Source organism: Acomys minous, assembly GCF_964271855.1.
Source record: "Acomys minous genome assembly, chromosome: 8".
In the NCBI taxonomy this organism is placed as follows: domain Eukaryota; kingdom Metazoa; phylum Chordata; class Mammalia; order Rodentia; family Muridae; genus Acomys; species Acomys minous.
In genome coordinates this window covers 106,814,117-106,838,683 of record NC_140489.1, presented here as the reverse complement: position 1 = coordinate 106,838,683, position 24,567 = coordinate 106,814,117, and the positions used below count along the sequence as shown (strand labels likewise).

The following is a 24,567-nucleotide window of genomic DNA, read 5'->3' as shown; positions in this document are numbered from 1 at the left end:
TAACAAAGGGCATGGAAGGGCCAGATATCAGGAGGAGCTGTCAAGTCACAGCAGAGAGTGCTTCCTAACTTTTTTTTTTTTTTTTTTAAATTTTTTTTTATGTGCATTGTTGTTTTGACTGCATGTATGTCTGTAGATGTCAGATCTTGGAGTTACAGACAGTTTTGAGCTGCCATGTGGATGCTGGGATTTGAATCCTGGTCCTCTGGAAGATTAATCAGTGCTTTTAACCACTGAGCCATCTTTCCAGCCTGAGCTGATTCTTTTAGGGTGTGGAAATTCTAAGAGTGACCATTGTCCTAAAAGCCTCTGCTCTAATACCACTTACTGACCTTGCTTTGTTATGAAACTTTTTTTTTTCCAAGACATGGTTGCTCTGTGTAGCCTTGGCATTCCTGAACTCACTTTGTAGTCCAGGCTGGCCTGGAACTCACAGTGATTGATTGCCTGCCTCTGCCAATACATCTGGCTATAAAACATTTTTTAAAAGATTTATTTATGTATTATGTATACAGTATTTTGCCTGCATATCAGAAGCGGGTGCCAGACCTCATTACAGATTGTTGTGAGCCACCGTGTGATTGCTGGGAATTGAACTCAGGACCTTTGGAAGAGCAGCCAGTGCTCTTAAACTCTGAGCCATCTCTCCAGCCTCATAAAACATAATTTTATATGTTTGTTTTACCTACCTGTATGTCTGTGCACAAGATACATGCCTATTATCCATAGAGGCTAAAAGTGGGCACTGGATTGCCATGACCTACAGTTTCAGACAGCTGTGAGCCACCAGTGGGGCCTGAGGAACTACATCTGGAAGAGTATGCTGTACTCTTTTGTTGTTGTTTCGAGACAGGGTTTCTCTGTGTAGCCAGGGCTGTCCTGGATTTGCTTTGTAGACCAGGCTGGCCTCAAAATCAGTGATTAGCCTGCCTTTGCTTCCCCAGTGCTGAGATTAAAGGTATGCATCACCAAGTCCATCTTATTTAAATAATTTTTAGATTAGCATTTTTAATTTTTTAAATTTTTTATTTTTTGAGACAGTGTCTCTCTGTGTAGCCTTTGCTGTCCTGGACTCACTTTGTAGACCAGGCTGGCCTTGAGTTCACAGTGATCGCCTGCCTCTGCCTCCCAAGTGCTAGGATTAAAGGCGTGCGCCACCAGGGCCGGCTATATTAGCATATTTTAAACAGCACAGAAAGAGAAATCTATACAAATGAAACAGATGCTGATGCTGATGAATCATATGAACGAAATGACTCACCTAGCAAGTTGTGCAAGCTCTTTTTGGGTCAGTGGGCTTCCTTGTTTGCATAACAGGTTTTTAAGTAGAAGCAGTCTTGTCTGGAAATAAGTATTAAAGAATTATCAATAAAGACCAATTTGATAACATAATTATAAAAACTTATCAGTGTTACTTAATAAACTAAGAATTAGCTTTGGACTGGAGAGAAGGCACAGAGGTTAAGAGCACTGGCTGTTCTTCTGAAGATCCTGAGTTCAATTCCCAGCAATCACACGGTAGCTCATAACCATCTATAATGAGATCTGGTGCCCTCTTCTAGCTGCTGGCTCAAATTCAGGCAGAATACTGTATAAATAATAAATAAAATAAATCTTAAGAAAAAGAAAAGAATTAGCTTAATGTATAATACTCTAGAATCAGGCTGACTGTTGCCCGGTATCTCACTTGTGCTGTTAAATATAATGAAAACTGAGGACTCAGCTGCTGTTATGATCAACAGTGATAAAGGCCTGAACTAAATGTAATGAGTATTTAAATGTATGTATGTGTACTCCATGTGTGCCTTGTGCCCACCGAAGCCAAAGAAGGGTGTCCAAACCTCTGAGACTGGAGTTATGGATGTGTGTGAGCTGCCGTGTGGGTTCTCAGAACCAAGCCCACACGGCAAGAGCAGCAAATGCTCTCAACGCCAAACCATCTCTCCAGCTCCAAGAAACACAATGTTTTAAAAAGGTTTATAGACACATACTTTTATATAGCAAAGATTTTATATAATTCAAATGACTTTTAGTTATATAGAATTGTAAAATCATTACCATAATTAAAATTTTAGAATACCTGTTACACTAGCAGTACACCCACGACTATTTTAGTTAAGCCCCACTCCTTCCTCCTTTCCTATCTAACCACTGATCTGACTGTATTTTTAGAAATCTGTCTTTTTTAAATGTTTCATTTAAAAGGAATAAAATCAGCGCATACCTATAATCCCAGCACTCTGGGAGGCAGGTGGATCGCTGTGAGTTTGAGATCAGCCTGGTCTACAAAGTGAGTCCAGGTGGGCTAGGGAGATGGCTTAGTGGTTAAGAGCACTGGCTGCTCTTCCAGAGGACCCAGGTTCTATTCCTAGCACCCACACGGCAGCCCATAACTGTGTTTAAGTCCAGTTGCAGGGGATCTGACCTCTTCTTCTGGCCTATCTGGGGCCCAAGTACACACGTGGTACAAGGACAGACAACAGACAAAACACCTATACACATACATTTAGAGAAAAATGAGTAAATAAAATAAAACAAAATAAGTAAAATCATATGTAGTTAGTTTGCATATGGCTCCTGACACTATACTGTTTTAGTTTTGTTCCTATTACTGAATGTAACATGTATGATGATACAGTTTTTCAGTTCTACGGATCAAACCCAGAACCTTACACATGTTGGGCATATATGCTCTATTTCTGAGCTATATCCCAAGCCCTAGACAATTAAATAATAAATTTCTGAACTAAATTGCACTCATTAACTGGATATGCCACATCTGTGTATCCATTAAACAACTGATGAACTTCATGGTTTTTTGGGTTATTATTAAGACAGCTGCTCTAATATCCTTGAGCATGTCTTTCTCTATGGAAAAGTTTCTATTTCTCTTGGGTTAATGTTCAAGAATTGCTGAATCTTATTTAAGTTTATAGTTATTGTTTTAAGAAGATGACAAGCTTTTTTATCCTTAGATTTATTGCTATCTTATGTGGATGGATATTTTGCACCTGCAGGATGTATGTGCACCACAAGTATACACTGCCCATGAAGCCAGAAGACAACGGTGGGTCTCCAGGAACTGTCGTCACAGTTGTAAGACACCAATGGGTTCTGGGAATTGAAGCCTGTTCCTCTGGAAGAGCAGCCAGAGAGGACTCTTAACTGCTGAGCCACCACTCCAACCACAACAAACTCTTTTCAAAATGGCTTTACCACAAAATTGCAAAACACAGTATTGTCAGGATGGTACTTATTTTCACTTTAATAAAAAAAATTGAAATATAAATATACATACCTCCTCATTTGGTAAAGACACATATACCCGTTTAATAAAACGCCTAAAAAAAAAAAAAGAATCTAATTAGAGATGTAAATTTGAAGCTATAGGTAACTCAGCTCAAATAATAATTGACAAGCTGGGTGTCGTGGCACACGCTTTTAATCCCAGTACTTGGGAGGCGGAAGTAGGTAGGTCGCTGTTGAGTTCGAGGCCAGCCTGGTCTACAAAGTGAGTTCAGGACAGCCAAGGCTACACAAAGAAACCCTGTCTCCTGAGGGGGGGGGCAGGGGCAGGGGAGGTAAACTGTTAGGGAAAAAAAGCTATAATTACACTATCTAAGGCAACTAAAAGCTCTTATTGGTTGTTAAAATTAAAAGATAATACATAGTCTCATTAAGTTGCCCAGGTTGGCCCTGACCTTGCTCTGCAGTAAAGGCAGGCCTTGAATTTGTGATCCTCCTGCCTAAGCCTTCCAAGTAGCTTAGATCATAATGCTGTGCCTTAAGGCTTGGTTGTTATTTCTTTCAAACTCTTTATCTAGTTAATGCTTAAAAATCTTTAATTCATGGTTAAATGAAGTCTATCATTTTGCATGTATACTTTAATAACAATGATAATTTTAAAACAAACAATATCTGGCATAATAATCGAGTAAGCCTTCTTCTATTTAACTGAATCAAAAAACAACTAAAAACAACTACTACGAAAACAGGGATGCAGAGATGGCTCAGTAGTTGAGAACACTTGTGGTTCTTCCAGATGTCCTAAGTTCAACTCCCAGCACCCTCATGGAGGCTCAACATTTCCTCTAACTCCAGGTCCAGGAGTGCCTTCGACTCTGGCTTCTGGCTCCCTAGGATACCACATACATGTATACATACTCCTACATAAATAACATACATACATACAATTTAAAAAGTTATGAAAGTAAATCTTTAAAAAAAAGATTACAGAAACAGGAATGTTAGTTTCATCATTACTCTCCTAGGTTTTAATTTACAGAGCTTTGCTATGTTGATCGTTTGAGTAGAAATCACATAGTATCTAACCCGCTTCTCAGCAGAGCTATGATTTTATTAACTGGGACAGGCATTTGGGACTTTTTAAAATCCTCTTGTACAACTGTATATTTACTTATTATTACTGTCAAATACAGCTGAGTTACATCTTAACCAAGAGTACTTCACTATGTTTGAATAAAGGCAATTTAAATATAACCCTGATGTTGCCAGACCTCCCATCAAGCTGCCCAGAGTTGCCCCCACTGGGTAGACAGTGCCACAGCTGCCCAACATCTGAGTGGCACAACATGGTGATGCCAGGGCCAGGAAATGAGATAATTTCATGGATAAAGTATGACTATTCATATAGCGATGGCGCAGCTGCAGCCCACGCTCAGGGACGAGGAAGAAGACTGCAGTGCAGGGCTGCAGCTGCGCAGTGAGCCAAGTACAATCTGCGTGCATGAGATCCTGTATCAAAACACCACAGACTGAAAACAATAAACAAACAAAATCAGTCTGAGGGCCAATAGCCAGGGAATGAAAGCACTTGGCACCAAGCCAGCCACCTTAATTTGACATTCAGTAGACTCTGCCAAGGCGTCCTCAGCTTACACACACACACTCTCACGTATGTGAATCCCCCTAACCCAAATAGAGGCGATTAAAAACAAAGATGACAGGGAGGTTGCAACCAGGACATTTCAATATGACTGTCCAAGGTGAGGCCTGAACATTGACATGTAACATGTAACATGAGTGGGACAGATCTCACAAGGCCCCATGCCTAGATGAAGAGCTATAGGCAATTAAGCCTGCTGAAAGAGGGAAAACAATCTCCCTCAGGGACAGTGCACATAATAGGTTATCCAATCCAATGCAGTCGGCCCTAGACACAGACAAACATGAGCAATGCCATGACCTCTGCAGGGGCCGTGTAATAACGAAAGAGTAAGAGGCCATGAGAAAGAAAATCAATCAAGATGGATTTAAGACTTCTACCCTGCCAGCTGGGCGTGGTGGCGCATTCCTTTAATCCTAGCACTTGGGAGGTAGAGGCAGGCGGATCGCTGTGAGCTGGAGGCCAGCCTAGTCTACAAAGTGAGTCTAGGACAGCCAAGGCTACACAGAGAAACTCTGTCTCAAAAATCCAAAAAAAAAAAAAAAAAAAAAAAAGACTTCTACCCTGCCAACAGCCAGTCATAGAACCAATCAAGTAATGTTAAAAATGCATTGAGAAAAGGAAATCTAGGCACTTAATCCTCAGTCAAAGATTTGTTTTTTTCCCAGCATGAAGGGTTAAGTTTGCTCAAATACACAAGAGCAGAGAGCTGTTTGCCACAAATGCCAATAAAATGGTAAAGAGTACTGCCAGGTGGTGGCAGTGGGACATGCCTTTAATCCCAGCACTCGGGAGGCAGAGGCAGACGGATCTCCATGAGTTCCAAGCCAGCCAAGGCTACAGAGTGAGACGTTGACTGCCCCTGCCCTGCAAAAAAAGATACATGAAAGATGAACACAGGAGATGAAGCTGGAGCCAGGCATGGTGGTGCAGGCCTTTAATCCCAGCACTCAGGAGGCAGAGGCAATCAGAGGTCAGCCTGGTCTACAGAGGGAGTCCAGGACAGCCAGGACTACACAGAGAAACCCAGTCTCAAAAAAACCAAAAAGAGCCGGGCGTGGTGGCGCACGCCTTTAATCCCAGCACTCGGGAGGCAGAGGCAGGTGGATCGCTGTGAGTTCGAGGCCAGCCTGGTCTACAAAGTGAGTCCAGGATGGCCAAGGCTACACAGAGAAACCCTGTCTCGAAAAACCAAAAAAAAAAAAAAACCAAAAAGAAATGAATCTTTCATAAATGCTTATTACTACCTGAGAACGGCTTCATCCAGCTCTTGGGGCCTGTTAGTTGCACCCATTACAAGTACTCGGTCATCTCCAGCCGACTGCACCTGTAAGCCAGAAAGTTTGTTAGTATGTTTGATAAAATAAAAAGGGAAACTATACATACATGTACTTATAGTTTAGGTCATTTAACATTATAAAACACTGCTGCAGTGAAAAACATAACCAGGAGTTAGAAAGATGGCTCAGAGGTTAGGAGCACTCCTTGTTTTTGCAGACTTGGGTTCTTCCTAGCACCCACACAGCAGCTCACAGCCACATGGAACTCTAGTTCCACTCACACAAACAAATATTTATTTATTTGGTTTTTCAAGGCAGGGTTTCTCTGTGTAGCCTTGGCTATCCTGGACTCACTCTGTAGACCAGGCTGGTCCAGAACTCAAAGCGATCCGCCTGCCTCTGCCTCCTGAGCGCTGGGATTATAGGCGTGCGCCACCGAGTGGGACAATATCAATTATTTAAAATATATCAATACTTACACCATCAAATTCTATTAAAAATTCCGTTTTCAGTCGTCTACTAGCGTCGTGCTCCCCTTCTCTTCTTTCACACAGAAGACTGTCAACTTCATCTAGAGAAAACGCGAAGAGGAATCTAAGCAGAGCACCCTACTGTCCTTCTAGCTTGCACGTACCAACCGTCCCACCGAGTTCATTCTTTGACACGCTGTCCTTCTGAATAACTTTTCGAGCCTTCTTCTCATACTTGGAAAGTGGAATTTCATAAATGCTCAACTTAGTTGGGAAAATACTTACCTATAAAAATTATAGACGGCTGAAGTTCTCTAGCCACAGCAAAAAGAGCTCTCACCAATTTCTCTCCTTCCCCCACCTACAAGATATGATGCATTCTTACACACATAAAATACAACAGTATTCCAATTTTCAAATTATCATGATTTAAAATTTAACTTCATGATCTAATGACATATTACAGAACAGATAATGCACTATCTTTTCTGCTGACTACAGTTTGATGGGAACTATTTCACAATCTTACAGTGCACCAGATCCATTAACACTAGTTATGCATATCGGAGATACAGCTATTCAGTGTGTGTGTGTGTGTGTGTGTGTGTGTGTGTGTGTGTGTGTGTGTGTTGCATGTGCATAGTCCCACCATTTTGGTGATCTCTCCTTTTGAGACAGGGTCTCTCACTGGCTAGAGTCAGTCGGTCAGCTAGGCTGGGCTGGCCAGTAAGTCCCGGAGATTTGCCTATCTTCACCTCCCCAGCTGGAGCCACAAGTTCAGGATGCCACGCCCAATTCTTTATTTTTTATTTTTATTTTTTTTTTGATTTTTCAAGACACGGTTTCTCTGTGTAGCCCTAGCTGTTCTGGAACTCACTCTGTAGACTAGGCTGGCCTCAAACTCAGAGATCTGCCTGCCTCTGCCTCCTGAGTGCTGGGATTAAAGGCATACCTAACTTTTTAAGTATGGGTTCCAGACCTCAAACTCAGATCTTCATGCCTATACAGCAAGAATGTTTTTGACTGAGCTAGGTCCCCAGCTCTCCTTTAGGTGTGCTGCACTATTCCCAAATTGGACTGAACTCTTCCTTGAATACCACTGGCAGTAGAAAGAAAAGTCTCTGTGTTATTCATATACATATATGTGCACTGTGTTTTCAGATGCTGATTTCTGTACCCAGAGATCTGGTTGCAGTCCAGACTTTAGCATCTGTCATTATTATGAAGCACCTCTTGTCTTGGAATGTTGTAAACATTGTTCTTCATCACCTTCTGATTGGTTATGAGGCAGGACTTCCAGGCCAAGGGAAAGGGTCTCCAGCAGGAACCAGAGAGAGAAAAATCACCACTGGGACATAGTTGAACAAGGAGATGCCAGGGTTATCTAAGATGGCAGGTAATGGGCCACGTGGCAGGAAGCAGGCCAGGCCAATATTGTTGAGTTAGAATAGCTGACTCTCTGCCCAGCTATCGTGCCTGAAGCTTTTACTAAATATAAAGGTTGAGCTGAAAAGATGGCTCAGAGGTTAAGAACACTGTCTGTTCTTCCAGAGGTCCTGAGTTCAATTCCTAGAAACCACCAGATCATAATGTGATCTGGGGCTCTCTTCTGGTCTGCAGGTATACAGGCAGATAGAATACTCATATACACATAAAACAATAAATCTTTAAAAACAAATAAATGAATGAATAGAAAAGTCTCTGCGTCGCCGGGCATGGTGGCACATGCCTTTAATCCCAGCACTCGGGAGGCAGAGGCAGGTAGATCTTTGTGAGTTTGAAGCCAGCCTGGTCTACAAAGCGAGTCCAGGACAGCCAAGGATACACAGAGAGACCCTGTCTTGAAAAACCAAAAAAAAAAAAAAAAAAAAAAAAAAGTCTCTGTGTCATTACTCAGAGCAAGGGCAGGCATAGAAAAACTTTGCATTTTACATTGTCATATAAAGCAATAAAAAGAAAACAGTAGAACCAGGCACAGTGACACACATCTTTAATCCTAGCACTTGGAAGGCAGAGGCAGGCAGATCTCTGTGAGCTCAAGGCCAGCCTGGTCTACATAGTGAGTTTCAAAACGGCAGGCTGCAAAGAAAAGACCCTATCTCAAAAAAATGAAAAACAAAAACAAACAGGAAAAATCTGGTGTCATCTAATTTAGAGTCAAAGAGCAGAGAATATTCAATTAGCATAAGTTCTTTTCTCACACCTTACGTAGCTCTCTAGATAGCCACGCTAGGGAGCTTAAGTAAAACTGAGGGCATTTTTATAGCATAAATTACATTGCTTCAAAACACACTGAAACCCTACCTCTGATACCTATGGATGAGACTCTGTTTGGAAATAGCATCCTTACAGATGGTCAAATTAAGTTGAGGTCATTAGGGTGAACCCTACTCTAGTGAAACAATATTCTAATAACATATGGAAATTTGAACTTGGAAATTACAGAGAGAATAAGGGAAGAGATCAAAGTGATACATCTACAAGTCAAGAACTGCCAGAGATTGTCAGCATACCATCAGAAACTAGGAGAGGCATGTTTATTCCTGTGGCTCCCAAAAGGTATTACAACCATTAACACTTTGATCTTGGACTTCCAGCCTCCTAAGTATGTATTTCCACATCCCATTTATTTGTGTAATAAATTTCTGGTATTTGATCCAGCCAGCTTACGACAGTTTGTTAAGCTACCAAACTATAAGAGTATTATAACTTTGTACTATACAGATTCATTATACATAAACAACAGTCATAAAACTCCCAGAAAAACAGTTTTCTTTAATGTTGCTATCATTTTACTTAAAGCATTTAAGATAGCAATTTAAAAATATGACAATACAGGGAAAAGAATACTTACGTATTTTGAAGTTAAACTTGCAGCACTTATATTGAAAAAAGTCGCATTAGACTCTGCAGCTACTGCTTTAGCCTTTAAAATCAGAAGAGTAAATATATTAGTTCAATATCCTGATTTTTTTTTTTTAAAAGAAAGAAACCTATATCTGATCATTAAATTAAGAGAACAGACTCTCTAGACATGATGGTAGATGTGACTCCCAGAATCAGCTACAAGAAAACAGTACATTGTTTCTTTCCAAAGAAGAATTAGAATCTTCTCTTTGAGAGGAAAATACTAGTCAGAAACAGTTAATCAGGAAGGGAAAATTTATTCTTTTCCTTTTTGGTTTTATTGCTTGAGACCACATCTCAATATGTAGCCATAGCTGCCTTGGAATTCACTATGCAGACTAGGCTGGACTCAAACTCAAGGAGATCCTCCTGTCTCCGCCTCTTCAGTGCTGGGATTAAGGTGTGCACTACCATGCCTTTAATATTGATTTGCTTTTACAGCTCAAAAGAATGATGCAGATATATTCAGTTTTCAGTAAAAATCTTTGGCCAAAAAAACCACCAAGAAAATCAACAGCAGACTAACGAGTCAAACAAACTTGTTAAGATGGAAACAATTGAGTGGGGTGTAGTGGTGCACACCTTTAATCCCAGCGCTCAGGAGGCAGAGGTTGGTGGATCACTGTGAGTTCGAGGCCAGGCTGGTCTACAAAGTGATAGTCCAGGATAGCCAAGGCTACACAGAGAATCCCTATCTTGAAAAACCAGGAAAGAAAAAGATAGAAAAAGTTCTAAGAGTTATTAGCGAGATCCTCAGTGTGGTAAGGTACACGCTTCTGCAAAACAGAACAAAGACATGCTGCTGACAGTTACGCGTGTTTCCATGAAAACTATTTTTAAAAACTCCAGAAACACAGCACACCAGTAAGTCATAAATAATAAATAGACTTAGGAACAATATAAAGCTTTTTTTCATATAATCCCTAATACTTCAACAGAACCCTCAGCCTTGGTAGCATTCTTACCAGCATTGTTTTTCCATTCCCAGGGGGACCGAAGAGTAACAGCCCTCTGGCCGGAGCTCTGAGGCCTGTGAACAACTTTACAAAACACAAACAGGTTACAGCTAGGACTCTAGAGAGCTTATCCAGACATTTATTATCTAAAACCATTTCTTCTTTTCTTTTCGGCAGGGGGGTCTCACTATTAGCTCAAGCCAGCCTAGAACTCATTATGCAGATTGGGATATCCTCAAACTAAGAGATCCACCTGCCTTGGCCAAGTGCTGGGTACTCGGGGTGCGCCACTCAGCAGGCCTTACGGTTCTCGCTATCTCTGCAACTGTATAACTCCTCCTGCAACAGCTCTGAAATTAATGTTCAGTCTGTTGCATTACTTACTACTCAGTCTTTCAATCATCGCTGTGCCTTGCCCTGTAGCTCAGTCTATAAGCTACAGAATGCTCCTCAAGGGGCCCTAGCTGGGCACATGACGTAAATATGTTTTCTGTCTTAACTCAATCATTTTATGAGTATTAACGAAAATGTAACCACCAAACTGGTAATTTCAGGTCTGGGAATGATAAATACTAAGTAAAAAAAAAAAAAAAAAAAAGTGGTTTTTTTTGTTTTGTTTTTTTTGTTTTAGATAGAAAAAATTGGGCATGGTGGTTTAGAGTTTACAGTCCTGGCTACAAAGAGGCTGAGGGAAGAGAGAACTCCTTGAACCCACGATTTCAACACCTGCCTGGGCAAGATTCTGAAACCCCATCCAGAAAAGAAAAATAAAGTAGAAAGGAAAAGGAAAAAATCCAAAGTGAAATAACAATATCCAACAGTAACTTCTAGTTTAGTAGGTGTGTAAATGACAAGCACTGCAGAGGATTTGGGTGACTGAGAAAAGCAGAGCCACAGCACCTCTGCACAGCCACTGAAAAGGGTACCCGCCACAATGTGTCATGCAAGTGTATCTTTATTAGCTACTGAGTCAGTAAGACATGAAGTGACCCAAAAATAGGTTCTCAGGTTGATTTCTTGTAGTATCAATGAACCACAATAAGTATGCTGAATGACTTAGAAAAACTACAAAGCATTGCCAAATATAGCAGATCAACGGTTAATTAGTAACTTGAAGACTGTTCATTTCCTCTAATGACTGATGAGGTAAGCTGGCTCCCTAGGCATCATTCACTGGCTTCATTTTCCTCTTTGTTCTGCTATTTTAGGTTTTAAGTTTTATTTTTATTTTTATTTTTTTGGTTTCTTGAGACAGGGTTTCTTCTGGATATCAGCCCTGGTTGTTCTAGAACTAGCTTTGTAGACCAAGCTGGCCATGAACTCACAGAGATCCACCTGCCTTCTGCCTCCTAAGTGATGGGATTACCACCAATACCAACAAGTTTAAATTTTTTTATATATAGGTTGGAGAGATGGCTCAGACATTAAGAGCACGGTCTGTTCTTCCAGAGGTCCTGAGTTCACTTTCCACCTACCTCTTGGTGGCTCACAACCATGTGATCTAACGCCCTCTTCTGGCCTGCAGGTGTATGTGCTGGCAGAGTACTGTATACATAATAAACAAATCTTTGAAAAAAAAATTCTTAATTTTAAATCTTGGGACCCAGGATATAGCTCAGTGGTAGCCACTTGACTCACAAAGCCTTAGGCTTAACTCTAGCACAGGGTAGGGAAAAGCAATTTCTAATCTCCCAACTGTTTTAATAAAAATTATATCATATGATGATCTACTTATCTCAGAATTTTTCATATTTATTCTCATCCTTTATCAAGTTATCAATAGCAAATGTGAATGCCTTTTTCTGAGGGAGCAGTTAGATAGGTTATGCTATATTGTAGCCCAGGCTGGCCCAGAATTCACTATGGAACCCACACTGGCCTCAAGCTCCAGATCCTCCTGCCTCAGCCTCCTCAGCTTCAATGTTTGAATTTTTATAACACTCAACTTTTAATTACTTAGCATGACTTAATTGATAACATAAAATCCTTACCTCAGGCCGTAGAGAAGGAAGAATAACAATTTCTTGCAATGCTTGTTTTGCCAGTTCCTGACCAGCTATATCATCGAATTTAACAGCTGTCCCACTAAGAAACAGACCATCAGTTAATTTCACAATAGAAACATGGCTCACTTACGAGCATATAAGCCTAATAGTCATTTTCATGTTAACTATGAAGCTTGTTTATTAGCAAAAAAATCTTCAAAACTACCATCAAAATTAAGTATGAAAGCAAGCAAATTATGTGTCACACATATGTAATTTACAAATACAAATAGAAACTGAAATGCTAGGCAAAACTTACTTGTCAACAATTTCATTCATTATGAGGTTAGCAAGATTGCTGTCCACATTCCTAAAATTCTTCAAGTCTTTCTTCTTCCGGACAGCAGTTGTGGGTGTAGAAGGTTTGTTGGTTCTATTTGGTTTTGGTGTACCCTTGAAGGACACAGATTTTAATGTGAGCAGGGTGCAGTGGCACATGCTTGTAATCCCAGCACTTGGAAAGGCAGAGGCAGGCGGATCTCTGAGTTTGAGTCCAGTCTAGTTTACACAGAGCAAGTTTTAGGACAGCCAGTACTACACAGAGAAACCCTGTCTCAAAAAACAAACAAACAGAAAACCAAAAGAGTTTTTTTTTTTTTTCATGACAGAGTTTCTCTGTGTAGCCTTGGCTCTCCTGGACTCGCTTTGTAGACCAGGCTGGCCTTGAACTCACAGCAATCTGCCTGCCTCTGCCTCCCAAGTGCTGGGATTAAAGGTGTGAACCACCACCACCCAGCCCAAAAAAGATTTTAATGTGAAACAATATAGACTTCCCACTCATAAATTACCCTAAAGGTTAATATATATATATATATATATAAACAAGGAGAAATATGAAGCTCGACAGATGCTCAGCTAGTGAAATGCTTGCTGCACAACCATAAAACCTGAGTTCAGACCCTGAGCACTCTGTAAGTCAGGCATATGGTGTGTATCTGTTGCCCGGCTCTTAGGGGCAGAAGCAGGCAGCCTGGAGCTCAGAGGCCACCAGCTCCAGCACAGTGTGCAAACTCTAGGTTTGGTGTAGGAAGTGGCTGACGAAGTTATCTGACTTCTGCCTTTGGTCTCCACACAACAGCAATCACAAAGAAAAAAAATTTAATACTGCAAAGATTATTTAGCCCAAAACTATATTCACTATAAAACCACATTTGGCATGAAGAGGTCTAACAGATTTTATCCAGAGATTCAGTTATTATAAAAGACAAAAGCGAAGGGCTGGAGAGATGGCTCAGCAGTTGAGTTTTTACTGTAAAATCATAAGCACTAGAGTGTAGATGCCAGCATTCACACCACACACCAGTCCTACTGTACATGCCTGTAACTCCACTTCTGAAGGCAACGGAAGCTGAATAATCACTAGGGCTTGCTGGCAACTAGCCTAGCCAAGAGAAGAAGAGAATACAAGCTCCAGGTTCAAGCACAGACTTTTCCTTAAAGGAATAGGCAGACACCCAATGCCCTCTTTTATCCTCAACTGTACACACAGATGTGCACACATGCACACACAGGTGAGCACACACAAATTTTTTTAAAATTTTATTTTATGTGCATTATTATGAAGGTGTCATAGTCATATCCCTTGGAACTGGAGTTACAGACAGTTGTGAGCTGCCATGTGGGTGGTGGGAACTGAACCCGGGTCCTTTGGAAGAGCAGATGGTGCTTTTAACCACTGAGCCATCTCTCCAGCCCCATAAATATCTTTTTAAAGCCAAAGACTATGAGTTTGTGAGGTCAGCCTGGTCTACAAAGCGAAAACAGGACAACCAAGGCTACAAGTAGAAACCCCGTCTCAAAAACAAAACACCAAAACAAAAACAAAAACCCTAAAACATATACAAAAAAAGTAATTTAACTTTGATTCTTCCTAAAATTTTAACACCTAGCACTCAGGAAGCAGAAGCAAGAGGATCTCTGCGAGTTCGAGGCCAGTCTGGTCTACAATTCAAGTCTGGGAGAGGCAGGTCTCTGTTATATAGAGAAACCCTACCTCAAAAAACAAACAAAACAAAACAAAAGAAAGAAAAGAAAAACAAAACAAAAAAGAATTACAACAAAGCCAGGCACGGTGGCACACACCTGTAATCCTAGCTCTCGGGGAGGCAGAGGCAAGTGAATCTCTGTGAGTTTTGAGGCCAGCCTAGTCTACAAAGCAAGCCCAGACAGCCAAGGCTACACAGAGAAACCCTGCCTAGAAAAACCAACAAAACAAAAAGCCTCAAAATTACAACAAAACTCTAGGTATGTTTAACATTATATAATTTATATAATCTGAAATCTGAAACTATAATTAAAATGACATATACAAGCCTAGAGAGATGGCTCAAGTGGTTCAGAGAAATGGTTGCTCTTTCAGAGGTCCTGAGTTCAATTCCCAGCAACCACATGGTGGCTCACAACCATCTATAAAGGGATTGGATTCCTTCTTCTGGGGTGTAGGCACATACTCAGGCAGAATACTGTATACATAATAAATAAATATTTTAAAATGATATATACAATATACTGAAAAGACTTGGAAAATAAAGAAAATAAAATACCCAATTATTAAAAAAAAAAACCTAAGTAAGATTTTTACTTAATAGCAAGCAGCTTTTCCAAATTAAAAAGTTGTATCTAATTTTGTGGAAACCAATCAATTCTGTCAAGCACTATAAAGAACAAACATAATGAAGCAAGCCTAATCAAGTTTTCCACTTGCACAGCACATCATACTCACTCTTCTAGAGTACCTTATGTGTGGGAGCTGCAGGACCAGGTCTTGCTCCAGAAACCATGGATAAACCACTGCAACTAGGTGCCCTGTGGTGCCCTGAGAGCCCCGTGGATCCGCTTTTCACGACTGTTTTTGACCGAGGCAGTGAATTACTAGCATGCGTTAAGGGATCCTTCCTCTTCGGAACTGCTCCACTCTCTATCAAGGAAAAGTGCAGCCAGCACAATTAGAAAGTAGTAACAATTTACAATACTTATAACAAATAAAGTAAGAATAGCAAATTTGGAAAACTGCTACCAGCTGTTTACAATTTTTATTTATTATGTTGTGTGTGTATACGCATATGATGTGTATAAGTGTGTCAGTGCACGTAAGTCATAGCACAGTCTAGAAGACAGCTTTCAGTCTTTGGGTCTGACATCCCACCATGTGGGTCCCAGGGTCAAACTCAGGCCACCAAGTTTGTTCAGGAAGTGTCTCTAACAGCCGAGCTATCTCACTGACCCATAACAAATCCAGATATTGCAAGATCGGAGTCAGGAAATAAACCAGGATGTCACAGTGACAGTTTGGAAAGAGAGATTTGGTTAGGTTTGCCCTCCCCTTATTGTAGATTCTAATTTCTAATTTTCTTATGAAGAAATGTATTTGTAAAAACAACTTCACTTGTGAGGAAAGGTAAGACATAAAAATGTTACTAAGCAAATAAAGCTCCCAAATAACTAAGAAAGAAAATGCAGTGAAGGCACTAGGGATACAGTACACACAGAAGACTAGCAACTCCACTGTCTGACTGTGCAGAACATACACTGTGTGGGTGTGTGTGGAAAGGCCAATTTCACGTCAGGTGTGTCCCTCAGTCACTCTCAACCTCATATCTGAAACTTTCTCACTGAATCTGGAGCTCACCAATTGAGCTAGGCTGGCGGGCAGACAAGCCCCTGGCACGCTCACTCCACTGCTGGCGTTACAGTCTTGCACTGGCTTTCACGTGGGTGCTAAGGATCTGAACTCAGGCCTCGTGGTTTTGTAACAGGAACGTTACTGAATGAGTTATCTACCTAGCCCATGACTAAACTTTTATGGCTATGAAATATGAAAGACTACAACTTATGCCTAAAGTTTTGATTAACCAATTTCAACTGAAAGACTATAAAAGTTGCCTTTAGTATGCCAAGTATTTTATGTGGTATGTATATCATACTCAAAATAAATATAGTTAAATAAACAAATAAAAATGAGTTCATTTTAGGCTTTTAAATGCTCAAAGATCAGCTGGGTGTGACGCACAGGCCTTTAATCCCAGTACTTGGGAGGCAGAGGCGCGTGGATCTCTGTGAGTTCAGGGCCAGCCTGGTCTACAGACAGGTTCCAAGACAGCGAGAGCTACTGTTACACAGAGAAACCCTATCCAAGCAAGAAAAAGAAACAAAACAAAACAAACAAACAAACAAAAAAAACCCAGCCAAACAAAAACCCCCAGAACCTTTAAAGGGCTGGAGAGATGGCTCAGAGGTTAAGAGGCCTGCTCTTTCAAAGGTCCTGAGTTCAATTCTCAGCAACCACATGATGGCTCACAACCATCTACAATGAAATCTGGTGCGCTCTTCTGGCCTGCAGGTGTGTTACATACAGGCAGAATACTGTATACTAAATAAAAAAATCTTTCTTTAAAAAATGCTCGAAGAGCCGAGCGTGGTGGTGCATGCCTTTAGTCCCAGCACTCGGGAGGCAGAGGCAGGCGGTGAGTTCGAGGCCAGCCTGGTCTACAAAGCAAGTCTAGGACAGCCAAGGCTACACAGAGAAACCTTGTCTCGAAAATCAGAAACAAAAAGCTCAAAGATCACAACTTCTAAGATATAACTTAATATTCTTTTTTTTTTTTTTTTTTTTTTTTGGTGTTTTTGAGACAGGGTTTCTCTGTATAGCCTTGGCTGTCCTGGACTCCCTTTGTAGACCAGGCTGGCCTTGAACTCACAGCAATCTGCCTGCCTCCCGAGTGCTGGGATTAAGGGCGTGCGTCACCACGCTCGGCCCTTAATATTCGTGTAACAAAAATCAGTGCTTATTAATGTTGTTTATAAGGACAAATGTTAAGCCAGGCAACTAGGGTGGTTCAAGCTATAATCCCAGCATTCTTGAGGCTGAGCCAGAAAGACTGCGGTTAGTCCAACAACAACTTTGGCTACACGAGTTTTAAACTGCTTACTGGAAGACTATTACGGGGACCCTTAAGACAAGCAGAATATACAGCCTAAATTCTAGACCAACCCAACTATTCAACTATACCATGATGATAAAACTGATGACAATCAGGGAGATTAGTATAGACTCATCTGGATGACCTTGGATCACTACCCTAGAATGTCAGTAACTATGACGGCTAGAATTATTTTAGTCACAGGAGAGGCTGAAACTACTGCTATCTCTCTACATGTTTTTCACAGGAAAATAACAAAGGGCCGGTGCCGCACACCTATAATCCCAGCACTCGGGAAGCAGAGGCAGGTAGATCTCTATGAGTTCGAGGTCAGCCTAGTCTACAACCAGGACAGCCAAGGTTACACAGAGAAACCTTGACTTGGGAAAAAGAAAAGAAAAAGAAAGAAAAAAAAAGAAAAAGGGAAATAACAAAAGGCTTGAAGAGATGGCTCCGTCCCCAGCACCCATGTGAGAGCTCACAATTCTCTGTAATCCAGCACGTGATCTGACACTCTCATGCAGCAAAACACCAATGCACATAAAATAAATATAAAAAGGACAAGTGTCACAATGCTAAGGATATAGCAGTGATACAGAGCTTGCTCAGATATTAAACACCAGGAAACCACAACCATAACTTTTGTCAGGAGCTCAGGATGTAACTTGTTGACAGACTGCTTGCCTAGCATGCAGGAAGCCCTGGGTGGGTGCCCTAAGACCACATAAAACTGGGTGTGGTGGCACAAAGCATCTTTAACCACATGCAAGTTCAAGGCCAACTGGGATGAATGAGACCCTGCCCACTGAACAAATCCTAATGCCGAGAAGCACAGGCAACCAGTCTAGCCAATCAATGACTTCCAGATTCAACAAGAGACCTTTTATCAAAAAAGAGAAATAGGGGCTGGATAGATGGCTCAGAGGTAAAGAGTACTGATTGCTCTTGCAAAGGTCCTAAGTTCAATTCCCAGCAAGCACATGGTGGCTCACAACCATCTATAGTGAGACCTGGTGCCCTCTTCTGGCCTGAAATCCAAACCCAAATGAAAACCAGCTGAGACCAGAAAAGCGTAAAAAATGAAGTTTCTTCCACCAAAACAAAGCAAAAGGCATTTAATTCTTTCCGTGTTTTTGTATTTAATCAGAGTGGATAAGCAAAAGTTACAAGGCAGACTTACTCCAGTAATATTACTATTAAAATGTATCTTCTTGGCATATGAAGCTTTAGTTTCTCACAATATCATGTTAAAGCAATTCATATTATACATATGAAAAAATAAGCAGTAAAAATTTATGTTTAACAAAACATTAAAATTTCCATGTGAAAAACATAAAAACGAAAAACCCCACATTGCTGAGTGGTGGTGTCGCAAGCCTCTAATGTCGGCATTCAGGAGGCAGAGGCAGGAGAACTCTGCGTTGAAGGCCAGCCTGTCAACAAGGCAAGCTCTAAGACAGCCAGGGCTACACAGAGAAACCCAGTCTTGGAAAAAAAAAAAAAAAAAGAAAGAAAGAAAAACCCTATAAACATTTAAAATACAACAGAAATGAAAACATTTTAACCATTTAAAATAACATACAGCCTGGGTGTGATGGTGCACAACTCTAATGCTAGAACTTGATGCAGAAGCAGGCAGAACCGAGCTGAAACTAGCCTAGGCTATAAAGAGTTCCAGGCCGGGGCAACATGGTGAGGCCTGACTCAATAACTAGGAACAGACATGCTGCAGTATGTTTATCATTCCAACAGGGGGAAGCAGAGGCAGGAACACTGATGATGTGTGGAAGTTAAGAGCCACCTGGTCTATACAGTAAGTTCCAAGCCAGGCAGGCTATATAGTAAGACCCTGTCCCAAGAGACAACAACCAGAAACAACAACAAAACAACAAATGTGGCTTTCTGAGGTGGCTCAGTGCGGGAAATGCTCTTGCTGCCAAGCTTGACCATCTGAGTTATACCCCAGGACATACGCAGTGGGAGGAGGGAATCCCTTCTTTTAATTGTCCTCTGACCTTGAAACATGTTCACAGATAGGCAGACACATACATACATACATGCACATATGCATGCATATATGTTTCTTCTAAAAGAACAGGTTTATTGATCACACTAGCTAGTGGGCTAGACAGTAATGAATACCACCTCCCCATACTTTACACTTTAGAAGTAGTAAGTTGGAAAACCCGTGCATAGGTGTATGTTTAGAATGGCACTACCATTCTATCTGTCATATGTTTAGACACTGTGAATGATAAGGATACTATATTTTCTACTAATCCCGTGGAAGCAAAATAGTTCCACCTTCTACTGTACAGCTAAAGCGACATTATAGGGGTAAGCAAGTGTTCATTTTGCATGCAAGCTTTAGTTTATGTTAGTTAGCCTGAACCTACCTGACTGCAGATGTCCATTGCGGCACGTCAGGTTAGTACTGTCATTATAGACGTCCGTTTGTGACTTGGAAAATTGCAAAACTGGTTGCAGCTTCTCTATGCAACAGAGGGGGTTAAAAAAAAAAGAGCAAAATAAACAAAAAGGCAAACAAATAAAACGTATGTAGAAAATGAAAAATTATTAATGTGTTACAAAGCTGTCAAACAGTGGTTTTTGCATATACATGAAATATTCTCCAAAATATGTACTTAGTAAGAACTCATATGAAAAGTTATAGAAATTAACATGTGAAAGGCTATGTTGAAAATACAACTTAAATTCGGGAAGCAGAGGCAGGCGGATTGCTGTGAGTTCGAGGCCAGCTTGGTCTACAAAGCAAGTCTAGGACAACCAAGGCTACACAGAGAGACCCTGTCTCGAAAAAACAAAACAAAACAAAAAACAAAAACAAAAACAAAAACAAAAACAAAAACAAAAAGCACAGAAGGGAACAACAATGAGCTTCTAAGAAAGGTCATATTTGGCTGCTATTATTGTAAGTCAAGCAAAAAATAAATGCCAAAAGGTAAAGGAATCAGCGTAAGGAATTGTGTGTACCACATACTGCTGCTTGCAAACACACACACGGGGAGAGAGAGAGAGACAGAGAGACAGAGAGAGAGAGAGAGAGAGAGAGAGAGAGAGAGAGAGAAAGAGAGAGAGAATATACAAAGAGAGACAGAGAATATCATCTCTCAACAAACTCAGAGACAATGCTGGCACAGCTGCCTCGAGGGAGGGGAAATGGGTTACTTGGGCACTATGGGAGGGAGGGATGGTAGTCATACTTTTAAAATTCTATGGCTTGTGCCTGTAAGATGTAACTAGTCAATGAAAGGATTTGTTTCAACCCTACTCCACCTCAAGTAACAGCTCTCCTTAGACCAAGTCTCAGCCTACTGTCCAGAGAGGTAGGGCTGACGTGTCTCCTCAGGCAGCAGGGCTGAAGCCCTCCTTCTCCTTGGCAGTAAGCTACACACTCCTAAGGTGACATACATGAGGATGTAATCTGCCTCATCCAAGTAAGGGATCACCTTTTTCCAAAAATGCTTTGCTGAAGTAAGTTTCTTTTCTTCTGTACTTGCAAGCCAATGGATCCATGTATAAATGCAGCACAGGGGCTAGGAGTATGTAGCTCAGTGTGGAACACACACTTAACATATGCAAGGCCCTGGTTTAATTATCAGCACCCAACAAGAAAACAAAATATAGTCAATGGACAGGACATTTTTCACAGTTGAGTGGAGAGTGGGGTCTGACTTTCACACGAACTCTGGTGCCCCATATTTGACAATGTCCCCTGGATGAGGAGGCCTGGTGGCACTCAGAGGAAGGATAACAGGCTACCAAGAAGAGACTTGATACCCTATGAACATATACAGGGGAGGAGGTCCCTCTCAGTCACAGTCATAGGGGAGGGGACTAAGGGGAAAACGGGAGGGAAGGAGGAATGGGAGGATACAAGGGATGGGATAACAATTGAGATGTAATATGAATAAATTAATAAAATATATTTTTTAAAAAAGAAAACAAAACAAAGAAAGCAGAACATACATACAAACCCTTAGACTTATATTCCTAAAGTCAGACAAGCAGGCACCGTGCTTGGTTTACAGTACAGTATCACATGCCTCTGGGACTGGTTAAATAGCAGCCACCCTTTGTATACAAAGCACAAAGCAGTGTGCAGCTTTTGTATCCTAGAAGTGGCTGACACAATATACCTTGGATCCTGTCTGTTTACTTTGGTTAACTGGAGGTAGGTCATCTGATTTTTCTCAATGATAATGCTCTTTAAATCAAAATACTGAGACACAATTTACTAGTGTTGGTAAAAGCATAAATTAGAAAAATTCTGGTTAAGTGCCTTCGTTATTAACACAGGGTTACCAGAAACACTTATTATAATAAATACAAGCAGAAAGGAGAATTTTAGGGGTTTGTTTGTTTGTTTGTTTGTTTGTTGATAATTTGGAGTAAGTTGTAGGTAAGTATGTGGAGTTTACATTTTTACCTGTGTAAACACACACACACACACACACACACACACACACACACACACACACCATTGACTGTGGCCCTGCTACAGTTAATCTCTATTAACAAAGCACTAACTGAGGAGGTCGCTCAGCAATAGAGTACCTGAGTGGTTTGTACAAGGCCCTGGGTTCTATCCCTACTACGACAACTGAGAGAGACCAGCTTGGTCTTTGTAAAATAACTAAAGTACTATAGGCCAATACACTACCTAAACCAAAGTAGTCTCGGTTCCCTGAGCTGCTCACATCTAACTCCCGAAGAATCAACTCACTGTACTTTAGAGAAAAATCTTTCCATATATCTCTACTTAAAACCCTTTAGCTGGGTGTAGTGGCACACGCCTTTAGTCATAGCCACTGGAAGGCAGAGGCAGGTGGATCTCTGTGTGTTCCCAGCCAGCCTGGTCTACAAAGTGAGTTCAAAGACAGCCAGAGCAACATAGTGAGACCCCGTCACAAAAAACAAATACTACTACTACTACTAAAAAAAAAAAAACAAAACCCACCTATAAATATTGGTTACCAAATTATTAAAAACACGGACACTGATAATTTTTGTACTTGTTTTAATATTAAAAGTAATTACCAGCTGGGTGTGGTGGCACATGCCTTTAATCCCAGCATTAGGGAGGCAGAGGCAGGTGGATCTCTTTAAGTTCAAGGCCAGCCTAGTCTACAAATCAAGTCCAGGACAGCACGGGCTCTTGTTACACAGAAAAACCCTATCTCGAAAAACTGGAAAAAAATTACCACTGGGCATGGTGGCACATGTCTTTAATCTCAGCACTTGGACAGCACAGGAAAAAGAATCTCTGAGTTAGAGGCCAGTCTGGTCTAATAGAGAGTTCCAGGACAGCCAAGACTACACACAGAGAACTGCCTCAAAATAAATAAATAATAAAAGTAATTACTGATTTTTAAAAATGACGATATTTCATAATTTTACCTTAAAAGAGTCTGTATCTTAAAAAAAAAAAAATTAAAAGAGTCGGGCTGGAGAGATGGCTCAGAGGTTAAGAGCACTGGCTGTTCCTCCAAAGGTCCTGAGTTCAATTCCCAGCAACCACATGACGGCTCACAACCATCTATAATGAGATCTGGTGCCCTCTTCTGGCATGCAGATGTACATGCAGACATAACATTGTATACAAATAAAGAAAAAAAAAGTCTGTAGTTTTTTTTTTTTTTAGTAGTAGTAGTAGTATTTGTTTTTTGTGACGGGGTCTCACTATGTTGCTCTGGCTGTCTTTGAACTCACTTTGTAGACCAGGGTGGCTGGGAACACACAGAGATCCACCTGCCTCTGCCTTCCAGTGGCTATGACTAAAGGCGTGTGCCACTACACCCAGCTAAAGGGTTTTAAGTAGAGATATATGGAGTACTTCTGAATGGAATAAAATATATCAAGAATTTGTTGCATAATATCATGAAAGGTAGAGGTAAAACTATAAAGGTTGACAGCGTTTTCTACAAAGGCCAGATAGTAAATATTTAAGGTTTGATGGACTTTAGGAGCTTTGTATTAGTGGTTCCACTGTGTCACTGCAGCATTAAAGTCACATATGACCAAAGGGAGTGAGAAAAAGAGACAATGAAGGAGACTTAGCTATAGGCCAGCTTGCCAGATAAATCAAGACTGGCTAAGTACTGGTGATTATCAGAGCTGAGTAAGGTACAACCAGCTTGCACAGGAGAAGAGCTGGGATGTGGCTCAACTGGTAGAACGCCTGCCTCACACACAAGGCACTGGGTTTAATGCCAGCACTGCATAAAGTAGGCACAGTGGCACGCACCTCAGCACTTAGGAGGCAGATAGATGTTGAGGTTCAGATTGCCAGAGTCATCTTTCATGAGTTCACGGCCAGCCTAGGATGCATAACCCCGCGTCAAAACCAAAACCAAAACCAAAAACTCTTATGGTTGTGGCACATTGCTGTAGTCCCAAAACTAGGAAGGAAAGGAAATAGCACAGATAGATTTCAAGGACATCTTGGTCTGCAAAGTGAGGACTAACCTCAAAATAGATAAAAGCCCAGAATAAACATACAATCATTAAGGCTAGAAAATCGATCAATGTGCTGGACTGTGGTGGTGCACACCTTTAATCCCAGCATCTGGAGGCAGAGACAGGTGGAGCTCTGTGAGTTAGAGGGTAGCCTGGTCTACGGTCAGGACTACAGGACGACACAGAGAAATCCTGTCCTGAAGGGGCTGGGGAGGAGGGGCGGGGCGAGGAGGGGGATGGCAGCGCTCTGGTTAAGAGACACGGAGCTCTTGGTACTAGCACCCACGTCAAGAGGCTCACAACCATCTGGAACTTTAAATTCCAGGGAATCTGATGCCCTCTTCTAGTCTCCATAGATACTTGTATGCGCGCGCGCGCGCACACACACACACACACACACACACACACACACACAAATATATAATTTAAAAAGAGAAATTAGTGCCAGGCAGTGGTGGTGCACGCCTTTAATCCCAGCACTTAGGAAGCAGAGGCAGGTGGATCGCTGTGAGTTTGAGGCCAGCCTGGTCTACAAAGTGAGTCCAGGACAGTAAGGCTACACAGAGAAAACCTGTCTCTAAAACTCTCCCCCCCAAAAAAGAAA

General features: G+C 41.2%; 1 protein-coding gene across 4 annotated transcripts in view; it reads right to left on the bottom strand.

The window, feature by feature from the left end:
* SPAST (spastin) overlaps positions 1 to 24,567 on the bottom strand; it is a 46,270-nt gene that overhangs the window by 7,196 nt on the left and 14,507 nt on the right. For 2 of the 4 annotated variants that reach the window (XM_084793807.1, XM_084793808.1), the window contains exons 4-14: positions 19,880 to 19,975; positions 15,300 to 15,481; positions 12,824 to 12,957; positions 12,511 to 12,604; positions 10,529 to 10,603; positions 9,511 to 9,582; positions 6,942 to 7,017; positions 6,666 to 6,757; positions 6,154 to 6,233; positions 3,299 to 3,341; positions 1,262 to 1,341 (exon numbers count right to left, since the gene is read on the bottom strand). In XM_084793807.1, coding sequence (XP_084649933.1) covers positions 1,262 to 1,341; positions 3,299 to 3,341; positions 6,154 to 6,233; positions 6,666 to 6,757; positions 6,942 to 7,017; positions 9,511 to 9,582; positions 10,529 to 10,603; positions 12,511 to 12,604; positions 12,824 to 12,957; positions 15,300 to 15,481; positions 19,880 to 19,975 — 1,024 coding nt within the window. The remainder of the gene's footprint in view (positions 1 to 1,261; positions 1,342 to 3,298; positions 3,342 to 6,153; positions 6,234 to 6,665; positions 6,758 to 6,941; positions 7,018 to 9,510; positions 9,583 to 10,528; positions 10,604 to 12,510; positions 12,605 to 12,823; positions 12,958 to 15,299; positions 15,482 to 19,879; positions 19,976 to 24,567) is intronic. The other 2 variants (XM_084793809.1, XM_084793810.1) reach the window with 1 other exon arrangement.